The sequence below is a fragment of the Pristis pectinata genome, chromosome 3, assembly GCF_009764475.1.
Source record: "Pristis pectinata isolate sPriPec2 chromosome 3, sPriPec2.1.pri, whole genome shotgun sequence".
In the NCBI taxonomy this organism is placed as follows: domain Eukaryota; kingdom Metazoa; phylum Chordata; class Chondrichthyes; order Rhinopristiformes; family Pristidae; genus Pristis; species Pristis pectinata.
The window spans coordinates 127,029,143-127,042,357 of record NC_067407.1 but is presented as its reverse complement, the minus strand read 5'-3'; the positions used below and the strand labels follow the sequence as shown (position 1 = coordinate 127,042,357).

The window sequence follows — 13,215 nt, the reverse complement described above, 5'->3', positions numbered from 1 at the left end:
AGTAACAGTAATGAAATTCATTTAGCTTATCCTTAATAAAAGATATAACACACTTCGAAAATTATATACCCTCCTAAACAAATATAAAATCAACACTACACCACCTCCTTATATTTTGTGAAAGGATTCCTTAGGGCATACAACTTCATACGTTAATGGGCAGTTGAAAATCCCAGGTAATAAGTGTCTCATTACAATATTTTTGGAATGTGACCAATCACAGCTACAGATTAAATTAAAATATTGCCATGCATTTTTTCCCACCCCCAAGAGAAACATTTTATGTTTACCTTGAGACTCATCTACATCCATGGTGTACTGCAAGTCTTCATTTAAATCAACAAAAGACCTTCCATTCTTCTCTACCTCCACATGAGAAGCTGGCGACAAAGGAAATGATATCTGCTTATCAACTGCAGACTCTGCAATAGATAAGGAGTCAATGGTTGACTAAAAACTGTAATGAATTTACTCCAAATCCTTGATCAAGTTACCATCATGCCACCAAGAAATCACTTACCTAAATGCAGGTGATAATAGGAAGTGAAAAAGCAAGATTCTTAAAGAAGCTATGCAAATTATCTTCCTTCCATGGGTAATTTACTTAAAGTTTGTTATGGAAGAGTTTAGATTCAACATTAGTACAACTGCATTTGCAATCAAATTTTAGGAAAAATAGAGACCAAGAAAAGAAAATACTTGCCAGTGACTTTACCCAATCCAGGTGCTTTGTTCTTCAATAAAGTAACTTGAATCTGTGGAATGTTTGTGATATTTGAATTCAAGACAAACTTGAAATCCACATGTCCAACCATGCAAGCTTTGGGCAAAACCAGTTCGAAGACATGTTCCTCCCAACTGGTACTATATTAAAAAAAAGCAAAAATATATCAGTAACACAAACCACACAATGGTGTTGCAATGAAAATTACATTTCCTAAATGCTGAAATCCTAGGTACAGAAAACAAATAAATTATGCAAAGATGAAAGTGAATTTTATTTAACAACTCAAAGTTCTAATTTTCTAAAAACAAACCCTGCTGGAAAATAACGTTCCAGTAAATGTCCATGAAAACGTGGCTTCATAAAGAGTCATACAGCAGGGAAATAGGCCCTGCGGCCCACCAAGTCCACGCCAATCGTCAAGCTCCTATTTATGTTAATCTCATTTTATTGTCCCCACGTTCCCTTCAACTTCTCCCAGATTCTACCACTCACTACAGGCAATTTACAGTGGCCAATTAACCTGCAAACCCACACATCTTTAGGATAAGGGAGGAATCTGGCACACCCAGAAGGAACCAGAGTCACAGGAAGAACATACAAATTTCACATAGACAGCACCTATAGTAGGATTAAACCCAAGTTGCTGGAGCTGTGAGGCAGCAGTTCTTTAACTTTGTTTAACTTTGAAAGACAATTGAGATAGGAAAGTGAGAACTCACTTTTAAGTTAAGAACTGAGCTGAATTTCCTCTGGACTTCTTCCATAGAAAAATAACATTCTCAAAAAAAACCTTCAACTGTAGCTTTAAATCACTCAAATCTTGAGCTGAACTACTATAAACCAGTATGCAAAGGAACTAAAAATTAATTTTCATTAAACCTCCATTTAATTATAGCTAAAATCATTGCTCAATTAAAAGACCAGATTTACAGTACACACTTGCAAGAAAATTACCATAAACAATTCCACAGGACATTTGTAAATTAATGAAGCTTAACCAGCTGAAGGCACAGCCACCGAGAGTTGGACAAGGAGGAGAAGCAAGATGTGGGAACAAAAAAAAGGCCAGGGCCAGAAATATGAGAAGTTTACAATGTTGGAGAAATTTACAGAGATTTGAAAACACAAGTAATGTCAGGAATTAAATGAAGTGGTGAGATTTTTGAGTACAAGATGCTGGGAAAACCATATTTCGAAACAGTTTAATGAATGGGAAGCAGAGGCTGCACGCAGTAGGTGAAGAATGAAAATTAGCCACGACAGCACTGGAATAGTTGAAACTAGAAATAAATGTACTGGCTTTCAATAGCAGGTAGGTTGAGATGGATGCATTACACATGGCATTAGGTTGTCTGTATGATAGAGAACATTGGGTTGGAGACACTGCTTGGGGTCAAAACACTTACAGGTGCAAATTTCTGGTTTAGCCACAAATCTGGCAGAAAAGAAACCCATAACAAACATAAAACGATTCAGATACAGCAGCAATCATGATAGTTTCAATCTCCTCACTTAAAAGGAATGCAAGAGGACAACAAAGCAACATGCAACAAATGACAATGGTACTGAACCGATTCAGTAAAAGATTTGAAGCACAAAACATGGCATCAAAATTCAGCTTCACAGATGGAAATAGTTTGCCCTCAGACTGGGCTGTTACTTTTACCTATCTGACTGCAGCTTCCAGGTGCGAGTGTGCTGGGCTGCATCTCCATGGTGTTGTTGGTGCAGATGTTGTGGATGTCGCCTCTGCTGTTGCTCCTGCTGAACTTCCACCCAACATGGAGGGACTGTGGCTGAAAATCGTGGGGTCAATGTCTCAAATCTGGTCAGCTCCACTAGTGACGTTAATACATCTGCAGAGAAAGGCCGATCCACCAACAAATCGACTCCTAAAAATAATTGTAAAATTTCAAATAGTTAGATCAAATAATCTCCTATTTCTCCTGTACAACAAATACAGTTAATTTATCTAGCCACCAGAGCATTAACAGCACCCTCAGTCAAGATGAGTTTGGAGTGCCACAAAAAGCACAATACAAAGCAATTTTCATTGAAAGAAAACAGAGAAGAAATAACTCCATTTCCAAACCATCACAACACACACACACACACACACACAATGAAAAAGCTTCAAAATCACACTGCTTATATCAGGATGAATTCTCCCGTGCTTGACAAACCACATTAACATCATTTTGTAGTCTTCAATCAGTTTTAAAGTATTGATTTGTAATCCCAAAATTCATACAACATAGAACATAAAACAAGTACAGCACAATTCAGCCCCTTCGGCCCACAAAGCTGTGCCGAACATGTCCCTACCCTAGAAATTACTAGGCTTACCCATAGCTAAAATAGAGGGTAAAATACTCAGCTCCATATACCAATCTAACAGTCTCTTGAAAGACCCTATCGTATCAGCCTCCACCACCATTTCTGGCAGCCCATTCCACGCACTCACCACTCTGAGTAAAAAACTTACCCCTGACATCTCCTCTATATCTACTCCCCTATGTCCTCTTGTGGCCATCAATTCAGCCCTGGGGAAAAGCCTCTATCTACCCTATCAATACCTCTCATCATCTTATACACCTCTATCAAGACCCCCTCATCCTCCGTCTCTCCAAGGAGAAAAGGCCGAGTTCCCTCAACCTGCTTTCATAAGGCATGATCTGCATCCCAGGCAGCATCCTTGTAAATCTCCTCTGCACTATGCTTTCCACATCTTTCCTGTAGTGAGGCGACCAGAACTGAGCACAGTACTCCAAGTGGGGTCTGACCAGGGACCTATATAGCTGCAACAATACCTCTCGGCTCCTAAATTCAATTCCCCGATTGATGAAGGACAATACACCATATGCCTTCTTAACCACAGAGTCAACCTGCACCGCCACTTTGAGCGTCCTATGGACTCGGACCCCAAGGTCCCTCTGATCCTCCACACTGCCAAGAGTCCTACCATTAAGACTATATTCCACCAACATATTTGACCTACCAAAATGAACCACTTCACACTTATCTGGGTTGAACTGCATCTGCCACTTCTCAGCCCAACTTTGCATCCTACCTATATCCTTCTGTAACCTCTGACAACCCTCCAAACTATCCACAACACCCCCAACCTTCGTGTCATCCGCAAATTTACTAACCCACCCCTCCACTTCCTTATCCAGGTCATTTATAAAAATCACAAATAGTAAGGGTCCCAGTACAAATCCCTGAGGTACACCACTGGTCACCGACCTCCACTCAGAATATGACCCTTCAACAACCACTCTTTGCCTTCTGTGGGCCAGCCAGTTCTGGATCCACACTGCAATGTCCCCTTGGATCCCATGTCTCCTCACCTTCTCCATAAGCCTCGCATGGGGTACCTTATCAAATGCCTTGCTGAAATCCATATACACTATATCTACTGCTCTCCCTTCATCGATGTGTTTAGTCACATCCTCAAAAAATTCAATCAGGCTCGTAAGGCAGGACCTGCCCTTGACAAAGCCTTGATGACTATTCCTAATCATATTATACCTCTCCAAATGTTCATAAATCCTGCCTCTCAGGATCTTCTCCATCAGCTTACCAACCACTGAGGTAAGACTCACTGGTCTATAATTTCCTGGGCTATCCCTACTCCCCTTCTTGAATAAGGGAACAACATCCACAACCCTCCAATCTTCCGGAACCTCTCCCATCTCCATCGACAATGCAAAGATCATCGTCAGAGGTTCCGCAATCTCCTCCCTCGCCTCCCACAGCAACCTGAGGTACATCAAATCCGGTCCCAGCGACTTATCTAACTTGATGCTTTCCAAAAGTTTCAGCACCACTTCTTTCCTAATATCTACATGCTCAAACTTTTCACGCCACTGCAAGTCCCCACTACAATCACCCAGATCTTTTTTTCCCATGGTGAATACTGACGTAAAGTATTCATTAAGTACCGCCGCTATTTCTTCCGGATCCATACACACTTTCCCACTGCTGCACTTGATAGGCCCTATCCTTTCACATTTCATCCTCTTACTCTTCACATACTTGTAGAATGCCTTGGGATTTTCCTTAATCCTGCCCGCCAAGGCCTTCTCACGTCCCCTTCTGGCTCTCCTAATCTCTTTCTTAAGCTCCTTCCTTTTAGCCTTGTACTTCTCCAGATCTCTAACATTACCTAGCTCTCTGTACCTTTTGTATGCTTTTCTTTTCCTTTTGACTAGATTTATTATAGCCTTTGTACACCATGGTTCCTGTATCCTATCATGACTCCCCTGTCTCATCGGAACTCCACACAAATATCCCCTGAATATTTGCCACATATCTTCCGTACTTTTCCGAGAGAACATCTGTTCCCAATTTAATCTTCCAATTTCCTGCCTGAGAGCCTCATAATTCCCTTGCAAGTAAACACCTTTCTAGCCTGTCTGTTCCTATCTCTCTCCAGTGCTAACATAAAGGATATAGAATTATAATCACTATCACCAAAATGTTCACCCACTGAGAGATCTGACACCTGACCAGGTTCATTTCCCAATATCAAATCAAGCGCAGCCTCTCCTCTTGTAGGGTTATCTACATACTGTGTCAAGAACCCTTCCTGAACACACCTAACAAACTCCACCCCATCTAAACCCTTTACTGTCTGAAGATGCCAATCGATGTTTGGGAAATTAAAATCCCCCATCACAACAACTCTGTTATTCTCAGACCTTTCTAGGATCTGCTTCCCTATCTCCTCCTCAATAACCCTGTCACTATTGGGCAGCCTATAAAAAAACACCCAGCACCGTTATCGACCCCTTCCTGTTCCTAACCTCCACCCACAGAGACTCCGTAGACAATCCCTCCGCAACATCCACCTTTTCCGCAGCCGTGACACTATCTCCGATCAACGGTGCCACTCCCCCACCTCTTTTGCCTCCCTCCCTGTCCTTCCCGAAATATCTAAAACCTGGCACTTGAATCAACCATTCCAGCCCTGGAGCCATCTAGGTCTCCATAATGGCCACCACATCATAGCTCCAAGTATCGATCCAAGCTCTGAGCTCATCCACCTTGTTCACAACACTCCTTGCGTTAAAATAGACACATCTCAAGCCTGTCTGAACACGTCCCTTCTCTATCACCTGCCCACGGCACCCACTCCTAGCCTCCTCCACTTGAGAGCCAAGCACCTCCTCCCCAGTCTCTCCAATATGGATCCCACCCCCCAACAATTCTAGTTTAATCTCTCCCCAGTAGCCTTAGCAAACCTCCCCGCCAGTATGTTGGTCCCCCGGGATTCAAGTGCAACCCGTCCTCTTTGAACAGGTCATACCTGCCCCAAAAGAGGCCCCAATGATCCAGAAAACTGAATCCCTGCTCCTTACTCCAATCCCTCAGCCACGCATTTAACCTCCTCCTCATTCTGTTCCTATACCCACTGTCACTTAGCACAGGCAGTAATCCGGAAATTACTAACTTTGAGGTCCTGCTTCTCAACTTCCTTCCTAATTCTCTATAGTCTCTTTTCAGGACCTCATTCCTTTCCCTACCTATGTCGTTGGTACCAATATGTACCACGACCTCTGGCTGTTCTCCCTCCCCCTTCAGGATATCTTAGACGCGATCAGAAACATCCCGGACCCTGGCACCTGGGAGGCAAAATAGAAGGTTTCTTTCCTGCGTCCACAGAATCGCTTGTCTGCCCACCTAACTATAGAGTCCCCTATCACTAGTGCCCTCACTCCTTCCCTACCCACCTGAGCCACAGGGCCGGGCTCTGTGCCAGAGACACTGCCACTGTTGCTTCCCCCAGGTAGGCTGTCTCCCCCAACAGTACTCAAGCAGGAGTACTTATTGTCAAGGGGTACAGCCACAGGGGTACTCTCTAGTACCTGTCTCTTCCCCTTCCCCCTCCTGACCGTAACCCAATTGCCTGATTCCGATTGTCCTGGCGTGACCACCTGCCTATAACTCCTCTCTATCACCTCCTCACTCTCCCTGACCAGACGCAGGTCATCGAGCTGCATCTCCAGTTCCCTAACACAGTCCCTCAGGAGCTGCAGCTTGACACACCGAGCACAGATGTAGCCTTGCCGGAGGCAAGACGACTCCGGGAACTCCCACATCTGACACTGAGTACAGGAAACTGCACTCATACTCCTTCCTTAACTAAAATCACCTACCTTTACTCGCCCCTTTACGCCTAAGCCCCTTGAGCCAAAGCCCAGAACACTCTGCTCCCTCTCACTCTGCTGCCCACTGGATATGGTGGTTTGCTTTTTAAACTGACCGCACCGCGCCACGCCTGCGCAGTCCAGCCCCCACTCTACCACTTAAAATTTTTACAACCCTTATAAAAACACTAACCCTATTAAATTACAACCCTATTAAAAACTAAGCCTTATACTTAAAACCCTAATAAAAAGATAAAGAAAAACTTACCTGCTCCGAAGTCCTCCGAAGTGAAGCCCACGAAGCCTCCGAAACTTTTATTTAATGTTTCATGTTTTTAATTTTTTGAAAAAAGTGCTAATTCACCTCAGTGGTCAAAAATTTAAAATCAATTACATACAGATGGAAAGCGTTCTCCATTAAAGCAATAATGGCCCTTTCTTACCAAAGCCAAATCAAGTCTGACTACTGAAAGCCCCATGTGGTCATTAATGATGGATTCCAATATGCTTACTGTGTGTGGTGGTGGCAAATTGGCTAAAATACCAGACTAGTACTCCAGGCTCAAGTTCAAATCCCAAGGTAGCAGTTGTGGGATTTAAATAATAAAAATAGCCTCAGTGTTCGTAACCAACAAAAATACCAAACTCTCATACAAACCCATCTTATTCACTTTTGACCTTCGGGAAGAAAATGTACTGCCCTTATAGGGTCTGGCCTATATGTGACTCTTAAATGCCCTTTGAAATGGTCAGCAAACCACTTAGTTCAAGAGCATTTAGGAATGGGCAATCAATGCTGGGCAATCAATGTTGGGTTTGCCAGGTATGCAAACATCCTGAAAAAAAAGATTAACCCATAATTTGATATCATTTAATGAAAATTCATGACAAGCACATGCTGAAGTGAAATTTTCAAGGATGTGTGGACATATAGTCTGACAAACATCCTAAGATATTCATTTACAAAAAGAAAGCAAAGAAAACAGATCTTGGGATTTCAAACTTAAATTGCTGATGTGCCAGTAATGAGATATGTAAACATGTGCCTCTTCCTAAACAACTTTTTTAGAAACAGAATGTTTGAGGGGGTTTTGGAATCTATGCTGAAGTAAATAAATTTGCTCATTTATAATGGCAACATGTTTTCCTAAAATAGCAGACTCCGAAATATTTAGAAAAACTGAGGTTCCTCCACTGAAAGGAATTCTAAATGGTCATCTCTGTATGCACTGTCACTTCCAGCTTTATTTTTTACATGCAGGGAGACAGAAGAGGTGAACAGACACACACAAATCCACACACACTATAATGAAGCAAGATTTGGCCTTGCTATCTATACCACTAATCCCTCACCCATACCACAAAATAAAATGCTCACCGTATAGGAATCTACTATGTTTGGCAACTACCTTCCACTTGGAGGACTACTCACATCCAAACCACTTCTTTTCATTTACACTGAATTTTCTTGTGTTAATCTTTATTATATATAATTTGTAGAGTTTCAATCTCTTGCTGTACAAATTATTCCTCTCTTGTATGGGTATTCTTAAAGTTACAAGCATTTGATTTAGAAATTTTTGCCATCACACTATTGACCCTTTGGGATATATGCCTTGGACACACAAATCCATTTCTCACTACAGCAAACACTGCCCCACTCTCTACCCAAAGAAATACACTTTACCAAAATACTCATTAAGAATTTTGCACAGCCTTTTCAAATTACAAAATGTTTCACAAAACATTTTCCAGAGTGGCATCCATTTCATAAATCGAGGAATGGCAGTACTCCCCAATCACAGGCAAGTCCCATTCATTTCCATATTAACTTACTTTTCAAAAAACACAACTAGAAATTCACAAATCTATACATGCTCCTCAAATATCTCAAAGCACTTCACATATCAAGTACAGAGATTTCACTTGGAAAGTGATACAGCAAGCACCCATAAACAGTTATGAGAATAATTAGTTACTGTCTTGGAATAGAATCAAGACAGAATACTGGCCAGAATACAGAAATTCTTTAAGGTTTAGAGTGCAGTTTCCCAGATGTTAAAATCCTTACCTGCAATCCCAGGACTAGAAGGGTTGGATGTGTGCCTGCTTCCTTCAGACAATTGGTCTATTCCTTTAGGAAGGTTGCCATCCACAAATATATCAGTTTCATCTGCATCATCAGAAGTCCCTCCAATCTGAAGGAAGTGAAGTTCTCCACCTTTAAGAAATGGAATTCATTAGAGCACATTCTCCACGTATGTAAATCGTATGATCTGCAGACATTTCAACGAACGCATTCACAGCCCTCCTCCTGTCAGGCTAAATGAATACATACAAAATATCATAATGTACTACAAGAACTGCTTATGATCTTATGAAATAATACTGCGATTACCCAAACTATCTGCAATCCTGATTACTTACAAGAATTCAAGATTCATCCATGAACTGCCTTTTTGCAAATTGTATTTTGGATTTTTTTTTCAAAAAATAGATCTATAGTTTCATCAGTTATTCAAAACTGTACCTTTGTCGTACAGACTCTACCTTCCGCCCAATGTCATTTAGTCTGAAGAACATGCTATAGGAAATGGATAAATTGAACTGATGCAGTGGAAAATTTCTAACTTGTATGTGCTGTGTCTCTCCCTCTACCACCCTGGGCATAATCTTCCTTTTCCACAACCAAAGTATCCCTCACTCCAGACTTCAAAACTAATGTCAAATTATAGTAATTGTTTTTTTTCTCCTCATGGAAAATGTCTTGAAATTCTTATGGAAATTGTTGTGAAAATGTATGGATATATTACAATCCTAAACTAGGTAGTTATGTTCTTTACTATTTTCTCCTGCATTATTAGATCCTGGAGAGACCACAATTCTTACCCTACCCCCATCTCCTACCATCGTCAGGTTACGTTGGAATTCTTTCCTCACCATATGCTACCAGTCCACATCCTGCTGTCAGTGTCTACATTATCTGGGCTATCTAACATTACTCCCAGCTTCACCCTGATCTGCCACACGAGAGAGGTAGTATGAATTTCTGATCTAGAAAAGCCATTATACATGCAGAAATTCCCATCCACAACGTGCAAATACATGGAAGTGCAGCAGCATCAGGCGAAAACTAGAAGTGGCGAAGTGGGACCAGCCCCTTGGAGTGAAGCTGAACATTGGTTCTAGGGCAGTATTTTAGCACCAATTTAATGTTGCACTTTTTCAGTAGGCCATTGGTCATAGTAGGCCATAGGCCTTGTGACCATTATGAATTCTTGAAGCAAATTGTCATGCCTCAAAAAGGACCCTATGTGGAAGGGCTACCTAGTAAATTAAACTAATCCAAGCAAAGTTTTCAAAAGATACTTGATGACATTCTGCATAATGCATACAAGGATGATAATGACTTACGGCATACATCAGAAATCAGCAACTGGATTAAAAAGTAGCTTTGGAATAGTTAACGGGCGGTAAGAGCAGATTTTAAAGCACCAATCTTTCCCTGGGACAGAAGTAAACAACTCAAACCAGTAGACCGCTAAGGCAGGATATGACATGCTGATGATATCAAAAACCTAGATATATTACAAAATGAACAAGTTTGCATTTTCAGTCAGGTGGATTATATTTCAAAAGTCAACTGGACTTTTACATTGATAGTTTTTGCAATCTTGGATGAATTTTAACTTCCAAAAATGTGATGTCATTGGACAAAAGAACAGGAAACTTGGCAAGTAATATTCTCAAGATAAGATAGACTCTTGACCTCACAATGTACCTCGTCATAGCCTGCACTGTACGTTCTCTGTAACTGTAACACTATAATCTGCATTCTGTTATTGCTTTTCTCTTGTACTACCTCAATGTACTGATGTGATGTAATGATCTGTATGGATGGCATGCAAAACAAAGTTTTTCACTGTACTTCAGTACATGTGACAATAATAAACCAATTTACCAAACAGAATTTTGGAAATGATTGATCATCAATCAGGGAAAGTGTCAAATCAGCACAAAATATCACATATGCAACCAAATGAAGGGAAAGTGAAGAAATGTGGCTGTTCACTCAGTAACATGAACAGAACCCCAAGTCAATACTGAATAACCTGGGCACCTGAGAAGACCAGCTATCCTATGCATTGGCATAACCTCAGAAAATCAAAATCAATTCCAGTAAACTTTGTGTCACCTTTGATTTGAAGTAAAAATTTAAACGAGTCTAGACCTATCCAGTAAGACAGAAATATCACAGTGAACAAATAGAGTCATTTAAAGGCTCATAGGTGTAGTGAGGGCAAGTAGTGCCTATTTGATTTGACGTCGCAGAATTTTATTGATATTTCAGGTTGTGATTCAGAACTATCAAAGTTCATTTATGACCTGAATTTTGATATAATGATTATATTTATATGGCCTTTCTTTTCCAGTGATGTAAGCAGTTAATATGGAAGTGGAGATGAACACAAAGGGCGTTAAATAAAGTATCTAGGTTGAAGCAAAGATGATGCTGTTTTGTTTTTGGCCAAAGGGAAAGATGCTTTTCCTGTACATTCCAGTGCAAATATTGAGGCAACATTCACATATGGGAGGAGAGTGGGCCTACTTCAACACTTCAAAGATTCACCCTGGGCCTATCAGAAGAATAAATAAATCCATTAATAACGTGCTCTATAGTATGAAACAAATCAATATTAAAGAAACATTGAATGCGATGACTAAAGGGGTAAAAGTCACTGGCATTGGGATACATTCTAATGACCAAGAACTTCAAAATGTCCCTCTTTTAGCTGAAATAAAAGTTTAGGTTAAAACTTTTAACAGGAGTTCCACCTCTATACTTAGACCCGATAACCTTGTGTTAATACCACTATTACTATTGTAGCCACAGTGATTTGAAGTAGGACATTAATTGGCAATCATAGTGATACATTCAACTTCTTGGCAACAAACTTTCTATATTGGAAACTTCCAAAATTGCATTATTGTTGCCAAAATAAAATCTGTTTTTCCAAAGAAACAGCATGTCAGTTTTCTGTTTTAAGAACTGATCATTGTGAATGAAAACCACATCCCCACGCAAGCAGTAACACAATCAAGTAACTCACTAATTCTTTAGTTGGCAAGTTACTTGAAAATTAGGCGTATCAAAAGGCTCCTTAAACTGTCTAGGTGACAATGATATTTTCCACATGTCCAGTAGTTTGATGCACAGTTGAACAATAATTTACACTTTTAAAAATCAATATAAAAGCTAATTAAATAAACTATTTTGCATTTTCATTTTTTTTTTAAGATGGAATGTTACAAACAAGCCCTAGACTTCAACAATGTCTACTGTAATGAACATGCTATTTTACCTTAACATCAACTTACATTTTCCACAAAGGAATTCAAACATTCAGAATAAAGTTTAGGCTTGACGATTTTATATCATGCTTCTATAGTTGGAACCCACTAGGCTCTTTAAGAGGCTAAATTGTTGTCAGGGGGTAAAAATAGATATATTCTATAACGTTTAAAAGCAGAAACTAAAATAAAATGGAGGGCCAAACAGTTCTCAAAAAAACCAGAATGGAGATTGTTAATCCATAAATATGGGATGGAAGGAGATGGAGAGAACAGATTGGTTGGACACAAAGTATTTAGAGATGGAAGGAGAGTGAAACTATCCAGGTGCTTTACAAAGGGGAGACATGGAATTTTTTTTTAAACTAACAGATTAGTTCATTAACAAGTCAATGAAGGATTTTGAAAGGATTAGGAAGCCTTCAAGAAACAACACATTGAAGAAGTCAAATCTCTAAGTGGCAAGATCAAATGTTTCACCAGAATGGACAGGGAATGGGAAGGGAGTGATAGAGATGAGGCACACTATACTGCTTAATTGGAAGCAAACCACCTTGGTAAACTTAGCACAAAATCTACTGCCACTTAGTTCAAGATTAAAGAAAGGACAATAAGGTACTGCACTGTTAGCAAAAAACTGCAGAAAGAATATAGTCAAGGGCATGATACTTTTATTCTTGGATAGACGCTGAATAAGATGCTACAGATCTTTTGATTCAATTAAGTCATGGCGATTGCACAATTTGTTTCTGACAATATAAGGGATGAGTTTGCAGTTGAGGAGATATTGAAAAGAGTTAGATCTCATCAGCATTAATGTGTAAACCGACCCTGTATCAAAGGAAGTCATCTTGGGTTGTGGTTTGGGGGATGTGCAAATTTTGCAACATGAATGAGGAAAAGTTACAGACCAAGAAAATTTTTAGGATATCATGGACATGGACATGACCATGTAGTGGGAAGAACAGAAGTTATTGTTGGAGA

The 13,215-nt window shown here is 40.2% G+C and overlaps 1 protein-coding gene across 1 annotated transcript in view; it reads right to left on the bottom strand.

Moving 5' to 3' along the window:
• Nucleotides 1-13,215, bottom strand: part of birc6 (baculoviral IAP repeat containing 6) — a 229,007-nt gene that overhangs the window by 182,310 nt on the left and 33,482 nt on the right. Inside the window, exons 11-14 of the mRNA XM_052011344.1 lie at nt 8,951-9,100; nt 2,394-2,619; nt 704-864; nt 291-422 (exon numbers count right to left, since the gene is read on the bottom strand). Of these exons, the coding sequence (XP_051867304.1) occupies nt 291-422; nt 704-864; nt 2,394-2,619; nt 8,951-9,100 (669 nt within the window). The remainder of the gene's footprint in view (nt 1-290; nt 423-703; nt 865-2,393; nt 2,620-8,950; nt 9,101-13,215) is intronic.